This window comes from Venturia canescens, chromosome 8 (genome assembly GCF_019457755.1).
Source record: "Venturia canescens isolate UGA chromosome 8, ASM1945775v1, whole genome shotgun sequence".
NCBI classification, from domain to species: domain Eukaryota; kingdom Metazoa; phylum Arthropoda; class Insecta; order Hymenoptera; family Ichneumonidae; genus Venturia; species Venturia canescens.
This window is the reverse complement of record NC_057428.1, coordinates 13,795,561-13,818,466: the sequence shown is the minus strand read 5'-3', so window position 1 is coordinate 13,818,466 and position 22,906 is coordinate 13,795,561. Positions and strand designations below refer to the sequence as shown.

Below are 22,906 nucleotides of genomic sequence, written 5' to 3'. Positions count from 1 at the left end.
AGTACAGGATTTTCATATGATTTATTACAAAAGAAAATAAGAGTTAATAAAAGTTGCATTTTATTGTATCATTTTTTTTGTTTTCTCAGCGGGTGTATAAAAAACTTCCAGTTTTGGATATTTACTTTATCCGACATACAAATTGTTCTTTTTTTGTTTGTTTGTTTTTTTTTTTTCATTATTTTTTGCATTTGAGAGTTTTATCTCTCGTACTCACTCTTTCAAACTTTCTCTCTCTCCCTCTCGTTACGAGCATCTTACAAATTACAATGTCATTATCCGTCATAGAGTTTAATTCATCATTGCACTCTTGAATATTTAGGAGTACAGGGTCCTTTATTCATTTCGTTATTATTTTAATATTGGTTGTTCTTTATCTCGTGTTCTTTTTGTTATTTGTTTAAGGTGCAACTTTTTTTCTGTTATCTTCAGTTAATTATTATGGTTGTTGAACAAAAACTTTGCAACTATATTGTTGACATATAGTTTCATAGGTATGCGTGTCTGGACAGTCCTAAGGTTTGTTATTTAACTTTTATCCTTATTTATTGTTTGTTTTTCTTCTTGTCTAAAATGAGAATGCTTATAATTGACATAATCGCTCTTGTCATTCTGAAACCGGCTCAGATTATTCTTTACCATTTTGTTTATCTTTGTTTCTTCTTTTGAACCATTGTGTGTTTTTATTCTTCCTTTCGTTTAATAGATATGTTGAGAACATGTATGTTTTTTTAAGGTTAAAGTGACCAAAACGGTAAACGCTTGTTTCTTTATTTTTGTCGAAGCTTTCGTCAATTGTCGAGAATAGTGGTGAGAGACGCTTTTCTATGTATGTGTGTTCTGTGACTGCGTGTATGTGTGTGTAGAACGTATTTTTTTCCTTTCTGCCGCTTTTTATTCACTTTCTTTTTTATTTTCCAAATAGCAATATTAAAATACCCAAATCCGACGACATACATCGCGTATAATTCATATCAACGAAAACTTTACAATTTTTTCTTTTTTTTCAATTACTTTTGAAAGATATCCATCCAAACAGTATAACAGGTAATTTTGTTTCAATTTTTTTCCTAAAATATCATTAATAATTTCAATTGGGCAGTCAATTGCCCCGTTCAATTTCATTTTTTCGTGATTTAATTTTTCGACCTTTACCTCTCCTTCACTTTGTCCATTTCTCTGTCTCCCTCTCTCTCTCTCTCTCTCTCTTTCTCTCCTTCTTTACAAATTTTCTTCAGCTCGCTGTGACACGACGAGAAAAGCCTAACAACGAATAACACATTACAAACGTGAATAAAGACTTGTTTGTTTCTCTTTGTTATTTTTTAACACTTCTAACCGCCAGGACTCATCGCATCGATAAATTCCGTTTATGTCAGCGTCAGACTGTCCAGACTGGAAAAAGACTAAATCTCTCGCTCTGCCCATCCCCCGTCACTCTCCGGTTTCACACACATTTTCTTTTACAAAATTCTCACGTACATATCGCAGTATTCGTGTATACATCAGAGTGTTTCATTTTCCAACTTTTTTTTTCTCGTTTCGTTTTTTACTCAAACTATTCATTTTGACGGTACGAAGAAAAAGCTTTCGCTAATTGAATATTTTTCAAATGAAAATCCGATCAAATCGAGATAATCTTATGATATTTCATAAACATGCTCTAATTCCAATCGATCGTGTACATCGATCGTTCCAGGCCAAGATATTTTGTGGAAAATTGCGAAGTTGTGAATTCTATTTGGTTTCTCAAAATTTTTTGCTATTCTTTGTCGTTCTTTTAAGAAAGCGAGCACACGAATGCGGAAAAATAACTGAAGAATGAGCCACTCTAAAATATACCAATATATTATATATATACACATATTTGTTGAAAAAAACGTGAATGTACTTCAATATATATCCTCGTTTTTCTTCAATCTCTTAACGAGAATCGTGTTAGCAATTATATCGTATGTACGTCTGTCTCGATTTCTCAGTGTTTTATTTTTCCCCCGTTCCTACATCCGACTAAACATTTTCCCCCGTGTATAAATGGTTTAGCACACTACGTCACGCATCCTAAGGCATGAATTCATTTTTTCATTTTAAACCGTTAAAATTTCATTAATTATACCTCACGTATGTTCGTCCCATGACGCGCGGCGGTTTCCTCCCTTTCTCCTTCTCCTTCCTCCTTCATTTTTCATTTATCTCCCTCCTTCTCTTTTCTAGTGAGCATTGAATAGTGAAGAAAATGGAAAAAATAAAACAAAAAGAGAGCATAGACCAGTGTGCCAGGTACTTGTGTGTTACCGTTTCTCCTTTGCGACTAGCTAGTAGAAGTACATAGCTAGCTATTTTATTTCACTTATAATCGATTAGAAAAAAATTTCTTCCTCTTTCATTTCCCCTTTCTCTCGCATCCAGAAGCCCATCATGTTCGGTTGCGAAGAGCGTGTACTCACAGTCCAATTCGAGAGCTCGTCGCACGTTCAAAAATCAGGGTTAACCAAAAATCCAAAAAATTATTTCAACTCTCCGTTGATTATTTCGAGTTCTCGTCACTACGATTAATCTTTCGGTAAATCATTTTTCGTATGGATCTACAAAGTGGATAGAACAAAAGAAACTACGAGTCAATCATTTATCAAAAAGAATTTAATGAAAAAAAAAAGCGCTTTCTCTTAAGTATTAAAAAAAAGGGAGGGGATCAACTGTCGAAACGAAGATTTCGACGAGAATAGAGAATCAAATATATGTATATATATATATCCGTATGTGTGTATGCAAATGTACATTTCTACGTTATACATGAACACATACATACAGTGTACATAAAAAAATACCGCTGAGCGCCATTTGCTCTCAATCGTCTACAATTGGGGGCGAATTGAACGACGTGAAAATAATTGTAAAAAAAAAAGAACAAAAAAAAAGAAAAACCTATAAAATAAAAGTCGAGAGATCACAATCGATAGCAATATTCTCAATTATTCATAAAATCATTGTCGCATATTTCAATCAATATTTCATTATAATATTGTCAGTTTTGTTCATATTTTCTTGTTTACCGGTCTGACAATCATAAAAAATCGTCGTTATTTATCAGTCCCTTCTCCCATCATTCTCGGGTCTCGTTCCCTTTGTCTTAATTATTTTTTGTTTTTTCAATAATCCATACACATTCGAAAGAGCATTCGCGCGCACACTCACCTACACAGCAGACACACAAAATCCATGAATCCATTGTTTCTCTACGCACATTTGAACGCTTCTTCTTCTTCTTCTTTTTTCGTTTAGTCCATTGAAATTTTCGCGTCATTCTCGCACGTTGTCTATTTCTTCTCGGTTGTACATATTCAGTTTTGTATTATAAATGTAATACGCACGTAAGAGCTTTTGCACCGAACATTCCCGTAAGCAGTCGGTTTTTTTTTTTCCAATTTGTCGCGTGTCCGTGTCCGTGTGTGTGTGTGTGTGTGTGTGAGTGCGTGGTCGTATGTTTGTGTGCGAGTACAGGTAGTACGAGAAAGATAAATAAGAAGGGGGTGTACAAACGAAAATCGAGAAGGTTCTGAAAACAACAACAACAACGACAGCGAAAAGGAAGGAAAAGACAAGAAAACGAGAAGAACGCTTGGGGGTGTAAAAGGTCAATTCGTGAGCTCCGCCGTATGCCTTAACGTTATAATAATATTAATAATAACAATAATAATTATTATTATCGAATATTTTATGATAAAAATAATAATACAAAACGATACAAAAAAGAAGATTCTAACAAGAGTGTAATCCTTTCGTGTCAGTAGAATATACATATTTATATATGTCGTGTATGTGTGTTTGCGTATGTGTGCGCGCGCGCGTATCTGTGTGTCTATATACGCGTACATGTATATATAAAAATGGAAATAAACATTCGTATTTATACATATACGTTTATATGAATATAAAGATTAATCATTTCGAGAGGTATGATAAAACGTCTTAACGAAGAAATGAAACACATTTTGGGTCACCCACATGTTTACATTATATATGGGTTTCCATGACCCGCGTTTCCTTTCCTTTCGAATCCTCTGTACATCTCATTATCTTAATCTCGTGAGAAATTCGTCGGTCTATCTTCAGCACAATACCAGGAATCAATAATTTTCCATAAAATCATTTTATTTCACCATTTTCGACGTGGTCTCGATGAAAATTTAATACTTTTATTCTTCGTTTTTGCTCGTTCAATCGTGATTACTTGAAAAGTCTGACGCGTACGACGCGTACTCGAATGACCGGTTGCTTTGTTCTGCTTTGCCTCGAAGCCTCACGTCTTATTAGCTCTCTCGTTTTTCACGTCAATCTCTCAATCTTTGAATACAAAACTAAAGTTGTTTAGCACAGGCTTCTCATATTGGTGCCGCTAAATTTAGAATACACAATTTTTTCCATTTTTAGTCTTATTTTTTCGTTTATTTCCTCTTTGTATGGGTTCTCTCTTTCTTCGTTTCGTATTTTCTTTGTTTTGTTGTTGTCCTGCAAGAACACAATGTTTACTTTTTTTTTTTTTTTTACCTAAACGTTGTTTATTGGTTATCACAAATTATTGTTCCTCGTTTTTTTCTTCTTTTAATTCTTTTGTTTTTTTGTTTATGTTTCAAATCTCCCGCATTCGCCATTTGTCATTGTTGTTTATTGTTACGATCAAACTCCACCAGACTCTGCTGTTCGAGTCCCACTTTTTCTGTGCTTCCGTTAGTGTTTCTCTCATGTGAATTTTTTTTTTGTTCTATACTGAACATTCATTGGTACACACGCACACACACACACCCGCACGCGCATACGCATACACGCTACGCAGAAACGTAGACATTCGGTTTTTGTTTTTTCTTTCATTAGATTGTACGAGAATCCTTGCAGTGACGACGGCACGCTGAGAACGATGACGACAGCGAAGTTGAAAAAGGCTTTTGCACTGGGAAATAGACATTGCCGTATCTTTGTTAATCTTTTTCAATTTTTTCTTCTCTCTCTCTCTCTCTCGTTTACTTTTTGTTTTTCTTGCATTTAGAACCCATCGTAATCTCGTTATGAATTCGGGTAACTTTACAATGGTGGTGCGAAGATAATGCGAATTGTCCTTAAATGACGGAGATAATCATCGTCATGATCGATAATCGTCGAACATTCGTAAATCTCTCAATGATCATCGTTCATTTAAACTCGCGTATGTTTTTCGTTCTTTTCTTCTTATTTTTTTTCTGATTTTTTCATTTTTTCTCTCTCACAAACGACGAGATTATTTCAATTTTCGTATATATACCGATGATCTATAGAAATGTAACAATGTATGATAATAATGAATGAGTCACGTTGTGTGAAGACGAAGACACAACGACGACGATGATAATGATAATGATAATGGTAATAAGATGATGATGATGATGATGATAATGATGATGATGATGATGATGACGAACACGACAAAGGCGTGATTAAGGTACGAATTCGTGAACGACGAGGAGAACGACCATGACCACTAATTAGTCCAAGATCGGACTATGGATTTGGGGGTGGTGTCGCTGATGTTGTGTGCGAGGATGTCGACATACTCGCTGCTGCTGCCGCCGCTGCCGCTGCCGCCGCCGCCATCATCGTTGGACTCGCCGGTTGTTGTAATGGCAGGAACGCTGATCCCAAGCTTGGTTTTAATTGGAATGCTACGCACGGCTTCGGACAATAATCCAACTTGCTCAGGTCGATCATCGGTCGCCTTCGATGGTAAACAAAAAGTATCAAATTATTTATTATCCTGATGGCGGAGCCTTTGCAACACAACGAAATTCTATTATTCTAGTAAGAATATAAATCTTTGACGGTGCAGGCTGCAAAAGTCGGTGCTTTTCTGAGGACTTGTGATTTTTTCATTTTCATAACTCTTTGAAGCACACTTAAGGTCTACGAAATCGAAACGAGATGAAGTTTCATTTTTTGGTTTTCAACGAGTCATTTCAAGAAAGTTACAATTTTGTTGACTGTGCGTATGTTACGGTTTTCAAGAAATGGACTCGCAAATTTGAAAAAAAATCTCCCTCCCGGTTTTCTCTATATGCAACAATCTTTCGAGCAGAGTTGTTTTTTAAAATAGGAAAAACGCACCACCGAGTTGATCTTTTGGTTTAATGAACGAAAAGTCAGAAAAATGATTGAATTGTTTCGAGTTTTAGTTTTTTCAAATCGCAGCCTGCTGTCACGTATTTTCGCAAGAATCGTTGAGTAAAAAAATCATCGGTTTCATCAATCGATCGATCATTTTTGGCAGAAATATACAATTGTGCTCTCCATTTCTTCGACCCTTTTTATCTCGTTCTATAATAAATTCATTATTTTTTAAAGCCATTGATTTTTAGCATCTTTGTTTTATTGAGAAATTCAAATCCCCTCGAAACGATTTTCAGTCTTGGACAATTGTCTGAATCCAATAATTCTTGACTGCATCATTGAATCAATCGGAAAAATGGTTAAACATTTGAAACTTGTACTAGAAAAAATAATAAAAAAAAGTTCAGCATTGTATCGCTGATATGGGTTTTCGTGATATGATCTGGAAATTAATTTGGCAGTACAGTTTTGGTAGTTTGTCGTCATGTGGTTGAAGAAAGCTCCAACCAGTTGAAAGCTCTAGGAAGTTCATCGTTAATGAGCACTTGAAAATGATTCACAAACTTTAAGTCTTAACACTGATGACGTTTAACGAAAAAAAAACACTTTGAAGAATCCCGGAATGATTAAACCCCACGGAACCTTGCTGCGACTACTACAGAAAAGTGTAACCCTTCTAAAGGGTTTAACGAGAAAACGGTCAGAAAAACAGTATTTAATGTATGCAGTTTCCTTAACTCTCACATGCTTGAATTTCGATTAAATAAGAAAAAGTTTGAATACATTTAAAAAAGCTCACATTAAGTTTTTGGCCAATCTATCGATAAGGGATAAATTTTTATTTTTTTATTACCTGGCATCTTCGACAAACTTGAGATTAACTTTCTCGCAACCGTCTGGAGGTTCTCTCGCCAGGAACTTATTGATATGGGGAGATGTTCCGAGACGTCCTTCTCTCTCTTGTTCTGGCGTCGATCCACGACTTCCACCTTTGATTTGCATTGTTTTTTGTTTTATCGATTCGTTTTCGTTCAACAAACATTGATAGTGATAATGGGTGGAGAAAATATATATACGAAAAGATAAACCTCGGTCCGAGCAAGCAGTACGAATTGCCTAATAATTCAGGCGTATTTCGAGTGAAAAGATTTTTTCTAAGCCAGGAAATAAGTGAAAAAGAGACAAGCGTCATGCAAAATTATAAGCTGTGTAACGAATCTAACAGACGATGAAAAATTATTAACAAGCAAAAAAATATTTCACTCTTTTTTCGCGAAAAATTTTGTTGATTTTTTGCCAAAATAAACGTGCTAGTGAACTGGTTGTTACGTTGTTTCGTGAATTTTCATGCCGTTAAGAAAATGGTGTTTAAAGAACGAAGAAGTTTACACCATTGTTTTCACTTTTTTTTTTGCAATTACCAGTAACATTTGACACTACCACTGTATATATTTTCACACTTCAACGGTGGAAATTCTTGCATTAACGAAAATTAGAAAACCAGAATTTTTGTCCCAACTGTGATGAGGATTATGGCATTGTTTCGACTTGAATTTTTTTGGTTTAAAAATGCGAAAAGCACACAACAATCGAGCAAAAAAAGAAGAGAATAGACAACGCGTTTCGCAGCGACTGTGAGCCAACCTTGTGGGAGATCGCTAGGTGGACGGGAAGTATCCATAACACCTGGGATCAGCGGAGATTCGGAATTCCTAGACGGAGGTCCTGTGGTTTTTTCAGACACAGGCATTCTTATTAATATTTTTTCTTTGGCTAGCGGGCCTGGTTAGTTTATACTCGATGAAAAAACGTATGCAGAATTTTTGGACGAATTGGTATTAAAAAAATTCTGACGATGTTTAAAAACAATTCAATAAATTTTTATTTCATATTTCTGGAGGATAAATCCTTGCATACTTTTTTTCGCGTACACATTTTACGATAATTGCAGTTTTTTTATAACAATTTCAGCTTCACATGCAAGACTTTAATCGCCCCAACAGAAGTATACAATTTACGATAGATTAGCGCATAAATTTCCCAGAATAGAATAGACAAAGAGTGAGAAAAAACGTACGCTGAGGTAGCGATTGAAAATTTCGTAAAAATACTCACCCGACGAGTACGAACTGGAGGGAAGATCCGTCGCTGGCGTTTGAGTGTTTACGCTTCGCGTAGCTCTCAAGAGATCTGCCAGGGGTGCTCTGTGACCTTCCGGTGTCATTTGTTCACGATACTTCGCATACTGTAAAATATAAATTTATTTTCATTCCAGATTCCACTTATTTATCATTCAAACGATTAGACAACTCTGCTATTCGTGGAATTGGTTTTATGGAAAATTGTCTGCAGGCTTGACGAATTATTGCAACATTTTTGAGTAAAACTTCGATATCTGCAGTAGAAGAAATACGTTTTTAACATTTTTTATTTTAGAAATACCAAAACAAGTGTCAACCGTCGAAAATTAAATACCTTGTCTTCCGTGGAATGATCAGGGTCATTTGTGTTCACAGCAGATTTGAGCACGAGACCCTCGATCTCTTGATTGAGTCCTTCGATTGACGATCGCATGGGCGGCCTCATCGGTTTCACGGGTATGTTCATCGGGCTCGCTTTTGTACTCAGGTTGAATTGGTTGTCTATAATTGACAAGGAAATATAAGATTTCAGTAAACATTAAATACTCCAATTCTACGTAAAACTGGCAGAAATCAATGTTCAAAATTTTTATCGAATAGCAACAGGAAATCATGTAGAATTCAAAATCATGAAAATTTAAAAGTGAATCAGAATCGCAATCGTAGCAACTTTCAATCAAAATCTAACGAAAGCAAATTGAAGTTGGGAATTTCGGCAAAAACCGTGGAAATTTATGATCACTTTTCTCTCCTCACGATTTTTTGATGTTTACGAACGTAATTTTTTCATAAATACTTACGCATTGATGTCTGCGATGCAATACTGGGCAATAGTACCGTATGATCGCCTGGCAATGCAGGCGGTGGTCCCCCGGGCATAATGAGACCAAAAGCTGCTGTTCTGCTACTTGTGCTCTCTTTGTTCCGTTGTAATCTCTGCCTTATGTATTTATCCTTCAATTTTTCGTCTGTCGTAGTATTTTGTTCGGGTGGATGCCGCGCTAATAATTTTCGCGGTTCACTCGATGACCATTCATCGGTCTGTAATGGAATAGAACAAATGACATAATGAGATTCGGATGAGAATGGAGAACGATTCATAATAATCAATCAACAATCGGATGAATAAATAAAATTACACTTGGAAGCCCGTGTAATTCAGTTTTTTATATCGATATTTGTGACTAGTTGTTTCATAGATAAAAAATAAACAGTAAAATTTCAAAAAAGTGTCAAACATTGTTTTTTTTCTATAAGACATATGTTTAGTCTTTTTTTCAACGTTCAGAAAAGTATGAGCTTTTCACATAATAATGTAACTACGTTGAGCTAAACGAATTAGAGAATGGTAAATGAATGATACAAATTTGGTGAATATTGAAAATATTATGCCCCTAATTTATTGAAATTACCTGAGTTGCTTTGTCCACGAGTAAGAGACTCGTATGGACATAATAAGAATCCCGTGGCCATTGTCCTTTCAAATAAATTGTGTCCAAAGAGGCGGTCCTACGAATGTTTTGGCTGCCGCTAAGTCCGTCGCTGCAACGACCGCTCAGTGTCTTAGACTTGGCTGAAATATTGGAACCAAATGCAACTCAATTATAAATCGGCATAAGATTCTTATCTGCAAAGACATTAATCAAAATGAAAAAAACATTTGAGATAAATTGGCACACAAGAAACCGGACTAAAAAAAAATTTTCGGTTTCTGAATCCCTATATTACAGCCGATCATCAAGATGCAAACGTTTTTTCCTTTAACTTCTTGATAAGATCCGTAGAAATCAATGCCGCAGCCATTATTTAAAAAATGGTTAAGGCATTTGAATTAAGAAAAATGTCTTTACACTGCTGTTTCAAAAAATCAAAACAGATGGTGAAAACATTGCTGTGAAAAGAACCTTTCAGCAAATTGGTCGTCTGTCAACATGAAATTAACAAAAATCTTGCGATTGTGATAAATTATTAATGGCAAGTACTTGACAATTTGGCTGACTACTTTCACACCATCAGAATATGCATACAGGAATTCAATAAAGGTTACGCTTCTCAAATTTAATGTAAAACTTTACCTGTTTATGAATATCCCCCAAAAATTTTTTTAGCACTCAATCATTGTCTCTAGAATTCTAGATTATGCCGCCAGGAGCGTAATGTAAAGCTCAATGAAATTATATTTCTTTCTCTTCGATATAACTTTTGATGCTCTAGAAATTCATTAATCAAATTTTGATTTTGGCCCTCAGAGAATTGACAGAAAGTTCCTGTCGCTTCAAACTCTAAAATTTGGAGTACTGTGGAAACAAAAAGATTCTGCGTTCCACTGATGCAAGCTTTGCCGATGTAACAATGGCCAGCCATGTCACTTAAGCAAACTCAATTTGATATTTCATTTGACTTTATTGATGAAAAGGAGTGAAAAACATAATGGAGAACAAAATTTCGAAAGAAGCAGCGTTGTTATCGTTTTGTTAAGAAAAAGTGACAATTGTTGTGACGTACTAATGGAAAACAAGCGTGAATTAACAAGGACTTGACTAAAAAAATGTCAAATCTTCGAATACGAGTACAGGATGAAAAAAACAAGCAGGATACCTTTGTAAGACAAGGAGCCGGGGCTTCGTTGTCCGGACGAGGACGATGTCTCCGGCGAGTTGCGTGACGCTCGCCACGCGTTAGCGTTTGTGGGTGAGACAGTAGGACTGTTGCTGTTGCTTTTTCGTAAACTGGTGCCTTGTCTGCTCTGTCGTAATAAGGAGCTGACTGGTAATGTAGCACGCATAGGTCCTTGCTTGGTAGTCGAGCATGGCGAGGACTTTCGCATACGCTGCGATCCCGACATTTTGTCATGTGTGGTGGCAAAAGTCGAGACAGCACACGCGCGCACGGACACGGCGTTTCTCACGTATATAGGCACGGACGAACGCACGCACGCGAGAACACGACGAACGAATACGAACACGTTTGTATTCACACACGCATACACACACGGAACAGGGTTAAATTCGCGGCACTTACGACGAAGATCGCGGAATAGTAGTAATGTCGAATAAGATATATGTATTTTATATTAAATAACAGGGAAAGGGAGAAAATGTCGGAAAGAAGACGAGGGAGAGTGGCGGGGTTTGACTGATCAATTAAAAACACGAAAAGCACTGGTATAATAAGAAGCGGGGATTTTGGAAAAGATTTTCTTACGCTTAGTCTCTCACAGAATATATGGATATATACATATATAATCTGAATATATATATATATTTATTGAATATAAAAAACACTACACTTTACGATGCGTCGCTCGGTTGGCGTTGGGGCTTCTCTTTCCCTTTGCTCGTCCTTTCTCACTCTCACGTATGTATGTGCTTCGCAATCGCGCGTCTTTTTTATTCCAAGCAGCAGCTTTTGTCTTCTCTCTCTCTCTCTCTCTGTCTATCGGGCACTCACGCGTTTAGCCTGACGCAAAATATTACAAACTCGAAGAGAAAAATAATATGCGCGACTGTATAGTTTTTTTAATAGACAATACAAGTATTTACGGAGAGGTCAAAAATTACGAAGCTGTATGCGGTCGATCGTAAATGCGATCGCGGGAGAAACAAAAATAATAATGATAATGTTATAAAGCAAGAAAAAAGGAAAACGTCGAGAAGAAGCCGCGGCTCCGCTCTCTCTCTCTCTGGGCTTTTGCTGCTGGCTGCTGGCGGCTGCTGCTGCGTCTCTTCACTTCGTGGGCCCCGCGAGAGACGACGCTCCCTCGTGTTTGCCTGTGTGTCTTTGTGTAGGTGTAAGTATTTCCCGTCCTCGCTCCACACACTTTTTTCACATATACGTGTCCCTCTCTCTTGCTCTCTTCCTCGCACTCACACAATTTTTTTCGTCTTTTTGTTCACTGTATGTACCAAAGCCTAGCTCCGGTTTAACATATATATATCTTGCTCAAAACTATGTATATCCTCTCGTTTTACATCGCACATGATCCGCGAAGTGGGGGAAATTACGCTATAATATATAAATATATGTATGTATATATATATACATATATGGTATATAGTAGAAGATACTATATACACTACACGCCGCTTCTACTACGAAGCGATTCACGCTCGTACACGCTCACCATACTTTCTTCTCTCTCCGGTCCTCGTGAAATCTTTCACGCTCGTCCCCCCCCACCGCCTTGAAACGTCGCTTTCCCCCCCCTCCCTTCGATCTTTTCCGAATGTTTTACGTTGCTTTATCACCGGCACTTTTATGTATACATGTATATTTTTTCTCAATGTAGTATCTCCTTTCGAACGAAAACGTCAAAAAAAAAGCGAACATCACTCTTCTCTTTGTCGTGAATCGCGTACAGAGATTGTACGTATGAAGATTCTGGCACAACCGCAATACACTCGCGCCGCTTTTTTATTATAGTTGTCTTTCAATGATTCTTCCGTTATTATTATTTTGGTCAGTGAAATTCCCCCGTAGAAGGGATGATACTGACGTATTTCCACACGATTTCGATCACAAGCGGAGACGGGAATGCCGTAATGTGAAAAAAAAACCCCAGACAAAAAACACTCCTCGGGTTCGGAGCAGGAGGGGGTTTACTACTACTACTACTTCGAGTAGTAGTGCCCAGGATAATACGTGGAATTGAACGATCGTAGTATAGTTTTACACACAGGAAACCGTGATTTTTTTTTCTTCTTTCGTTTTACTCCGGCACACAAACGTTAGTGACATAGAGAAAGACGGAGAGAGATGAAAAAGAGAGAATGATCAGAGGATAGTAAATGTCGACGGAATGGAGGACAAAGGGTGTCTTGAAACTTTTCGGTTTTTTAGAACTTGTCTTTTTCACGTTAGGAGAGAGTCCTTTTAGTTCGAATTTTTATTACTTTTGTTTTAATACATGTACGGATACTCCGGAGCTCCGCAGGGCTCTCTGCCAGTAACGCGTCTTGTCATTTCCATTTGCAATGTTCTGCTGGTTCAACACGCACGTCACGTGATCGCCGGTAGAAAGCTTCTCATTGGTTGCGAAAGTGGAGAGCGATGGTTGCGCCGTCTCGCGGCGAGTGCAGTAACTTTCTTTACGTGTATTTCTGTATAGATATATCGGTTGTTGCGGAACATAAAGTCGTATTTTGCATGGTACAGAGCTTTGAAGTACGACTTTTTGCTCCATCAAATTCGATATATGTACGATTACGTTTTGATACTACTACTGAAAAGTATGGTAGAGTAGTACGCGGGACGCGACTCGCGTTCCATTCACTACTACAGATCGAGGCTCTCACGAGCTTATACAAGAAGGACAAGGAAATTGACGACGGACGATCGCAGGGCGTGAGAGATCGAGAAAGATGGAAAAGAGAAGAGGCGACCAGGGGGCCACGGTGGCCATGTTGCGCGAGGGAATGGAGCGTACTACTCTAGCGTCCCTATCGCTTTCTCTCTCAATCACATATTTTCCTATATCTTTAGCAACTTTTCTCTTCTCTTTCTTTGTTTTCTTTTTCTCTACGGCGTTCTAACCCTTCGGTTTACTCTCGTGCTTCGTAGTGGGGATATTTTCACGTATACGTGAATACATCGATGTATACATTATGTATATTAGATATTTGTATACACTTCGCCTCACGATCGCCAAGACCGACGCTTTTCTTTCACCAGTGACGCTCAATGCTCAAGATATAAGCCGACGTAAAACGTTACGGCATTCATAGTGCCACAATTACTCTATAGTACGTGCTCTTATAGTACTATCATTGCCTGCGTATATTTATATATGTATACACTCGATGCTCGACGGGGGGTCAAGGGAGTCTACCGACCATTTCTCACATGTACTCGAATTTTTGATCGACTGGTTATGCAATAAAATCTCGTCTTATTATCTTTTTCTTCTTCGTCAATTACCAATTCATTTGTTAATAAAATTATTCGACACCTACTATATACGTGCGTTTTATTATCTCATTTTTTCATATTTATTCGGAACGAACGTTTTTATGTGTGTATGTCAGCGACGAACGAGTATTCAATGAAACTAATTAATATGCTTCTTTTTATTGTCTACTTATTTTGGTTATCTTTTATTGTTGTGCTGAGGTTTCCGGAATTCCAGTTACTGGTTTTATAACGTTCGACGGTCGTAAAAAGTTGAGTCCCTCAAAATTATACGCTATGACTGAAACTAGAATTTCAAGGCGTACAAAGTAACGAAATATAGCCAAATATTTTCTCGAACGATAAAATTTCGTTGATTAAATTCTCCATACTAATATGATAACCATTATAGCGAAAACGTTTCGTTAATGTTTGTTTTTCAAAGTCGTGACGAATATTCGGAAATCAACCTTCAAGGATTTTTTTTTAAACTTACGATGGTGTGTAGCGCGCCAGTGGCACCACGGCAACGAATAACGAAGAGTGAGTACGCGTGCTTGCGCTAAAGCCTAGGGTCTTTGCGACTCTCGTAGTTGTGCGCTGTATTTCGAAGTTGCGATATTGAGATGGCGCTAGCGATCGGCTTTCGTCGTTTTTGATAATGAATCCAAAGTTGCTTGAAAGAAGACAACAATTTTGTTCGAAAATCTATTGTTCTCCGTTTTAAGAACATGTCAGGTTTCAAAAGTGTTACAATTTTCTGACACAGTTGTTCTTTGGTTTTTATTCTGAAGTTTCCTTCGATTGCAATTATATAAAAAAATAATAAATTATTCGGGATTCTTTTCTTCCGATTGTATTTTTCTTTTCTACGACCTTCAAACACGAATCGTATTACCACAGAGATGGAGGAACACGGTAAAAGAAAAGTCGAAGATTCGAAAAAAAATAATAACACTGAAGCGTCTACTTCACGATCGAGCAAAGTAAGGAAACTCAATCATCCGATGGAAAATCCGCAAGACACTGTCACACAGATATTATCTCACGATGCACCAAAGGGATCAAATCTTACTCAGAAATTAGTTTCCATGTGGCTCGGTGGATCTCAAGGTCGGGATTCTTTGCTCACTCAAGAGGTGAGGATCTCCGGATGTCTTGTATATAATGTTCATCAAATTTTTTTTCCTTTTAGTTACCAAAATGAAGTCAAAATTCACGTCAACGAAGTTAATTTGTTTATTATTATTTGTTTGTGGTTTTGCCTGAATCTTATTATTTGAGTTTAAAGAAAAAGATATTGTTTACTTTCTTCAAGCCATCTTTTTTCTCATTTCATTTCTTACAATAAAAAGAAGTTCTGCTATTGACAATAATTTGAAATTTTTAATTAGAATAAACATATAAAAGTATATTTGAGTACAAAAAATGGATTAATTCTTCATGAAAACAATTTAATGTGAAAACGTTGACTTATTTTGTTTGTTTGTTTTCGAATGTGTGAGAATGAATTGTTAATTCTTTCTGCTGCTGCGAATAATGCATCACTAAACAAAAATCAAATTCTTTTTTTTTGAATTTTTGCTGCCAAGGTACGAGAGAGTATTGCTGTCAGGGAGAGTCAGCAAAAATGTGCAGAAGCTGAGAGTCTATTGGAAAAGATTCAGCAAAAGGTACAAAGTGCCGAGGTTCATATAACCGACTTGACCAAGGATCTCAAATCTGAAAAAAAGACAAATGCAAGGTTGATCGATAAGTAAGTCATTTGCTTTTGAAAGTGGCGATCATTCGCTTACTAGTTATCGAGTTTTTTGAAAGAACATCAACAAGTATTAGACACGAAAGCATTTTTTCATGGTGATGTTTGTGAATAGAATAAACTCAACTGCAGAAATGGTGACAGTGATAACGGAGCATATCAATTGCGCTATCGACACATTGGAAAGGTGTCGACAACAGAAAGATCATTTGCACAATCTTTATGACAACATTATTCTTCGTCAAATAGCTGATTTGGCAAATGTTAAAAATCATGAGGAGTCATTGAAAACTCGAATTTCCGAACTTCAAGCAGAAGTTGTTTCATTGAATAAGAAATTCAATGATATCCAATCTTCCTGTGAGAACAAACTGAAACAGGTGATTAAGCTGTGTGCATGAAAAATGGAGTTCATCAATGAATTGTTTATTTTCGTTTTTTTTTTGCAGAAAGAGACAGAACTTGCTCGAGTTGCTGCAAAATGCGAAGTTATTCAGAAAAATCTGGAAAAAGTCATTGAAGAGAAGGAAGAAGTATCGAGAGCATTGGCGATAAAAGAGAACTATAATTTTGATATCCAAACAAAGATTTGTGCCTATGAGTATGATGAAGATTTCTCTGGTCATCTTTATATTCAGCAATTAATTCATTTTTTTTTCATAACTCATTTTCAATGATTCAACTTTAACATTCCATGTTCATTAATTCTTAGTGACATTTCAATTAATTGACTCGCTTATAGAAATGAAGTGAAGAATCTGACTACTCAATTGACCCAAGTGTCAACCACTCTCGAAATCGTGAACGAGAAAAATTTGCAATTGACGAATGAGTTGGAATGTAAAATTAGCGAGGTAAGCTTTTTTCCTCAGTGCTGTATGTTGCTTCCCAACGTTCCAATGGATGATCATTGATATCCGATATTTCAGACATTAAAACTTGTTGATGACTTGAATCACTCTAAAACTAAACACTTTGAAGAAATATCATCAATGAAAAACATGAATCGCCAGCTCGAGGAAAAACTTAATTGTGAATACAACGAAAGAGAAAGTCTTAAACAGAAATTGGACGAAACCAATGAGTTGAAGAACGAGCTTGCTCAACAATTGGAAAAGTTAAAAGACGACACGTCTCTCGAAATCGAAGAAATGAAAAAAAGACTCGAATACGTGGAAACTGACAAAATGCGAATACATGAAGAAGATAAACAGATGATGGAAGTGAGTCTACTATTTAAACTGATTTTACTTTTAAAATATGCGATTTTTCAAACTCAAAAAGAAAAATTGGCGATTTTACGACCAAAGTCCTGAAATTTTTGATTATTGATTACAATTCTGGATACTCAAAATAAAAATGCGATTTACGTTGAAATTATAAATACTTTTCATTCTATTTACATGCATTTTATGGTTCCTCCAATTTTTTTTATCTTTTTTATAGCAAATGGAAAGAAAATACGAAGCTCATGTAGAAAAATACGAGCTTTTGCTCGCAGAAATGAAGGCTCTGGAAAATGATCATCGGAACGAATTGTCTCGAATGAACGAGTCATCGAGCACGGCGATTTCAAGTGCGAACGTAGATGTGTTACGTCTGCAGAAGCAGATCGATACATTGACCCGCGAAAAAGAAAAGCAAGAGATTGAATTGCGACGTGTCGAAGATTTGCTGATGCGGCATACAAAATCGGAGATGCAATTGAAACGACAGGTTGAGCAGTACAAAGACGAAGCAGCAGCACTCACGGTTACGATGACAGTTGCATCTGAACAGAAAAAACAGCAGGAAGCCCAGAATCAGGAAAACCTTAATAAGATTAGAAACCTTGAGTTGGAGCTGGTCAAATTGCAATTTCAGCAGCCAAAATGCAATCAAAATGAACCGCAAGTGCAAACGTCCGATGGAGAGGATCAACGAGTAATTATTTTTTAAAATTTATCTGAATAATTTTTCATACGTTTATTTTTTAAGAAATAAACTAATAGAGCATTTATTTTTCAAGATTTTTTATACGTGGTTTTTCGTTACACGTTTGTTAGAAAAAATTCATTCTTGTTTACTCATTCAGAGCGGATCTCTAAAATTTCTCGATAAACTCCGCGTATCCTCTTATATTTTCGAATTCTCATTGATAAGCCTCTCATTAATGCCAATGTTTTCTCAGGACCGAGAACCTCTCCCAAGAAAAAGAACAGCTCCTTCGACCTACCAAAAATCGATACTGAAACGTGGACCGAAAGCTCGAAAAACCCGTTCTTCACCGACTTCGCCAATTTTGCCAGGGAACCAGAGAAAAATCACTTTTTTGGATGTCAACTCCTCTTCAGACACGAGTCCAGTGAAAATGTTTGTAAACTCGAACATCAGCTCGGTAAGTTCCTGAATGAGGTAACAAGAACCGACACAGAAATCCAATATACATCATGTAGTTTGACTATTTCAATTTATAGTTTAAAAATGATGACGAGGACATGTACGACACAATTTCGAACATTGAAAGAAGTATATCTCAACCGTTGCGACTCTCTCAAACGAAATCGCAAAGTCTTTCTCAAGCAAGTTGACTACTTTCTATGCACTTTCGTGGATTCTTCCTTCATTATTTTTTTCTTATCATTCGTCTTCTTTCTTTTAGACGCAAATCAGCGGGAAGAAATTCTTCAAGTCTCGAGCCAGTGAATCAAAGTGAATTTCATATGAAAAACAAATATTACGCCATATTCGTGTTCGTAAATAACTGATTGGATAAACGAGTAAAAATCAGGCAACAACTCTTTCAGTCGGTTTTTTTTGCAACTCATCGTAAGATATCCCAAAACTTTTTATGCTTCCACGTGTTTATTTGTATAGTCCATAATTAAATATATGTGTACATGTAGAATCCGAAAAGGGCAACGGTAATCATCAAACTCTTGTGACACCTGGACACAGAAATTCGATTTTACGTTTCATTCGTATTTTAACTCCAACAATGATGGCTTCTTTTTTTTCACAACACGATACGAGAATTTTAGAGATATTATTTAGGCAACGTGAGTTTGTAAGGCAAAACCGACATAGTGTGAAACATCGACGGTCTGAATTTCTCTTTTTGATTCTTTTTTCATAATCCTAATCCTGTAAAGTTGGAATTTAAATCTTGCGTTATCGGAATATCAATTCAAAATATTGGAATTAAATAACACATAATTGAGTTCTTTTTGTACATTTTTCGTAATGTTTTTTTCACTCGAAACGTTTAATGAACTTTAAAGACGGTAAACTATGCGAGAATAAGAAGCGTTTACAGGACGAGGATCAAATTCTATTTTCTTTAAGGTACATCGCTTTACGAAATTTTTTGAAGTGCCTGAGAATACAAAGATCATGAAACACAGAAACGTCATCAAGGGATTGTCGTTATACATTTTTGTTCTTGTGTATCTCAATTTCAATCGTATACGCGATTAGTATTGTGAATTAATGATCGATTTTAAAAACTGTTTTTGAGGACGGAGTGGATTATGTTAATTGTTGAGAAGCGTTGTGTGGAAACTTGATTCGGAATCAAGTTCGACTCCGTTTTGTGATACGCGTTATACGCTTTTACATTCGCAATAACAATCAAATATGATTGATTATGTTCCTGAATTGCGAAAGAAATTTACACAAATAAAAATAACGAAAGAAAAACTTAAAATTTTGACGAACTTCTTTTACATCCCGAAAATCACGAAAAACGTTGCCTCAGTCGATAAAAATAGATTTTAAAAAACTTTCCGGATTGATTTACACAATAAGCGATAGAGTATTCACGCGTTTACACGTCATAACACATTGAGCAACAAAATAGATGTTAAAAAAGCTACTTCGGAAGAGTGAAGATACATCGTATGCTCATCATCCCCGAAATCGGAATATAATCTCCGAAATAAAAAAGAAAAAAAAATAACAAACACAAATATCATTGTTCACTTATTCTTTATTCGCTAAAATCCGGACAGCCAGTACGATCGTTGTACGGGCAAAAAAAAATAAAATTATAATTTCCCTTCCCTCAAACACGAAGAGAAAAAAAACGTTAAAAATAGTTTTAACCAAGAACGATGATTGAAAAGCGTGCGAAGAAACACGTTCAACCGAAAGAGTGAAGTAACATCGTACGGAGAGAACCATGTGTGTCTTCTATTCTTCCAAGAAATAAAAAATATCATTAAAATGCTTCGAGACGTTTTTTCAATAGGTCAAATTGAGTACCTTCATTTACGTTTCAATTTATGATATTTTTTGTGTCTTTCGAGGCTTTAAATAATTTTGACGATTTATTCGACAGTACCTGCGAATAACGGTCCAAAAATCATCACGTTTGACTAAAAGCTTATCAAATTCTGTTGCACTTGCAGACGACAAAATCGTATCAAGAGACTCGGTATTGTTTTTACCCCGACACAAGCTTTCGTGAAAAATACGTAATGAAGACCTCGCTCCTGACACATTCCAGGACCGAATCTGTCACTTTTGCCCAATACATACAAGATTTTTCTTTCTCTTAAGCATACAAAAATAAATTATAATAACGATCGCGTATCTCTTGACTTAATTCATATACAAATGAATACTATTATGTTATACAAGTTTTTTTTATATATAATAATATTAATAATAATAATAATAATAATAATATGTATACATAAATATACTTTAATGTACGTGTATGGTTTTCTTAAATGTTAAACTCTTCCTAGAGGTAAAAAAAATGCTTTCGTTCTTTTCTTTTCCTCATTCTAAAATAATATGTACTCCTCTAGCAAATTAATGGCACACCTAGGAGGGCATATTAAATCGGCTTTTTCTTCACATATATATATCAATGAATGAAACACACTCACGTTCACGAAGGCACCTTATTGAAATCTTAGTGTTTCGAAAATAGTTTCGTTTACTTCGTGTAATATATTAAGAAAATTAAATTCGTAGAACTAATTTAATATTTCATTACTTTGAATTGTATTCATGTTTTTCAATAGTCCGATGCATTTTGCCCGGAAACCGGAAGTGTATGGAGAGAAAAAACCATAAAAATTCTTAAAATGAGTGAATATATTTTTTCATTTGAAAAATAATTTTTATTACCGATTTCTTTGCTACTATTTTCTGGTTTTATGGCTGAATGATTGATGTAAAAAATGAGACTAGCAGTGGGGCATATGGAAGTACGGGAAATATTTTGTACAACATATTCAAAATGTATGATTTGCAGCGCTTTTTCTTACTGGCAACGAAACTTTTGAGCTTGAGGCAACCTATGATTGTTTTTTCTTTGATTTCGTTCTTTTTATTTTTTCTGTGCGATATCAACAACTAATGAACGATGGAATTGTACCCGGAGCCAGAACATTCACTCTGAATCTTGTTTCTGATTTCCCTCTTTTTTGTTTTGTTTTTTTTTTCACTAAACTCGTAGATTTCTTTTCATTTGTTTAACGTTAAAGACACCATTGGATTTCTAGGCACTTTCTTGTTCAAGAAAGTTGAGGGCTCCGTATTTTATAGTTTTCTTTTCTGTTACCCTCGGCAAGCACACAAAAAAAATCGCGTACTCTCGAATCCAAACACGTGGCTGTTGATTCCTGCCCTTTCATTCCTTACACGACCAATTATTTTGATGGAAATTTTCCATTTTTCGAGACGATCTTCCAGAAAATATGCTCACACATATCTTCGGAACATCCGGTCTTCCTTGCGACTTTTCCTTTCAACCAACGTTGCCGCTGTTCGTATCATAGCTTTTGGTTTTCGCCAAAATCCGCGGCGAAAAGTATGGCCGTTTTTTTCTTTCCAGAATTCTTTCGTTTCACGTCCATCGTATCCATGATGTCTGCTGGTGTACGCTTTGGCTGCAGCAAATTACCTGAAGTTTACGGGCAAAGCAAATTCTATTTTTAACACTCGAATCGACACATAAAAATCATCGATGGGGAAAAACTTGAAAAAAAATGTAAACGAAATTTTAATTCTCGTTATCGATGGAGGAAAATTACGCTTTTTGAACGAAGAAAAATTTATGCTTCTCTTACCTATGTAGAATAAAGTAATAAATGAATTACAGGTAGTTTGACTGATAAGACGATAACAGAAACACGAGAAAACCAGCCAGTGCGAAAAGTGGCTGGGTCGTTGCACTCCCTCCAGTTGTCCCTGTAAAATAATAAAAATATTTCTTTATATTTTAAACAACGCTTGGAATACACGACGGATTTCGGAAAAAAAATAAATTAGGCGAATGCTTACCAGCTGGTTTGTTCTCCATAGCGTATTCTGAAAAAAAAATCAGGATAAGTTGTCGTTCAATTATGGATGAATAAGATTTCTCAGTTTTGATCATATTTTCGAGTAATGATTTTTCGTCAACAGAATTAATAGCTGACCTCCTCAACAGCTTGAAATTGGCTAAATTTTCAAGGAAGCTCACACGAATCTAATGGAAATCTAAAATTCCAACTCAAAGTGGTGAAATTTGGAAATATGCTAGAAATATACAGCGTGCATCTATTCCCCAAATTATTATAGGATCAGATTTTTTGAAGGGTTATACACAGGCCCTCCTGTGCGACGATTTGGATTTAAGGAGATACGATCCGGTAATTATGCAGTTTGGTTACTTTTTCGAAAAGTGGGGGAATTTTTTTTTTTTTTTTTATAGGCCCCTTCGATTGGTTGCCGCTAATGATATTTCATGGGGGGAGGCTAAAATTTCCCATAAACTCCATGAGTTATGGGGTTTTGAAGTTATCATAAATATTCGATATATTGACGTTCGTGCTAGGGCGGGGGGGGGGGGGGGGTGAACACACACAAACACACACACACACACACACACACGCACGCACGCACGCACGCACGCACGCACGCACGCACGCGCGCGCGCGCGCGCGCACGCACGCACGCACGCACGCACGCACGCACGCACGCACGCACGCACGCACGCACGCACGCACGA

The 22,906-nt window shown here is 36.4% G+C and overlaps 3 protein-coding genes across 5 annotated transcripts in view; 1 reads left to right on the top strand and 2 right to left on the bottom strand.

Moving 5' to 3' along the window:
* Positions 1-37: 37 nt before the first annotated feature.
* On the bottom strand, positions 38-13,230 carry LOC122415035 (protein FAM117B-like). Of its 2 annotated transcripts, XM_043426809.1 has the most exons (8): positions 10,875-13,230; positions 9,689-9,849; positions 9,077-9,317; positions 8,611-8,777; positions 8,251-8,380; positions 7,780-7,860; positions 6,989-7,124; positions 38-5,746 (listed from the first exon to the last, which is right to left on the bottom strand). In XM_043426809.1, the coding sequence occupies exons 1-8, from the start codon at positions 11,119-11,121 to the stop codon at positions 5,533-5,535; spliced, it is 1,377 nt and encodes a 458-aa protein (XP_043282744.1). In that variant the 5' UTR covers positions 11,122-13,230; the 3' UTR covers positions 38-5,532. The 2 variants fall into 2 exon arrangements, with proteins under 2 accessions (XP_043282744.1, XP_043282745.1); XM_043426810.1 differs by lacking the exon at positions 7,780-7,860 and having other exon boundaries at positions 10,875-13,228.
* A 1,821-nt stretch (positions 13,231-15,051) lies between these two features.
* LOC122414608 (myosin-11-like) lies at positions 15,052-19,726 on the top strand. 2 transcript variants are annotated; one of them, XM_043426035.1, is made up of 10 exons: positions 15,052-15,301; positions 15,755-15,918; positions 16,037-16,301; positions 16,371-16,522; positions 16,664-16,775; positions 16,851-17,144; positions 17,368-17,844; positions 18,092-18,298; positions 18,378-18,482; positions 18,563-19,726. In XM_043426035.1, the coding sequence occupies exons 1-10, from the start codon at positions 15,068-15,070 to the stop codon at positions 18,614-18,616; spliced, it is 2,064 nt and encodes a 687-aa protein (XP_043281970.1). In that variant the 5' UTR covers positions 15,052-15,067; the 3' UTR covers positions 18,617-19,726. The 2 variants fall into 2 exon arrangements, with proteins under 2 accessions (XP_043281970.1, XP_043281971.1); XM_043426036.1 differs by lacking the exon at positions 18,563-19,726 and having other exon boundaries at positions 18,357-18,482.
* Positions 19,727-19,870: 144 nt separating this feature from the next.
* LOC122414610 (protein amalgam-like) overlaps positions 19,871-22,906 on the bottom strand; it is a 62,406-nt gene continuing 59,370 nt past the window's right edge. Inside the window, exons 8-10 of the mRNA XM_043426037.1 lie at positions 22,198-22,224; positions 21,984-22,104; positions 19,871-21,817 (exon numbers count right to left, since the gene is read on the bottom strand). Coding sequence (XP_043281972.1) covers positions 22,010-22,104; positions 22,198-22,224 — 122 coding nt within the window. The 3' untranslated portion in view covers positions 19,871-21,817; positions 21,984-22,009. The remainder of the gene's footprint in view (positions 21,818-21,983; positions 22,105-22,197; positions 22,225-22,906) is intronic.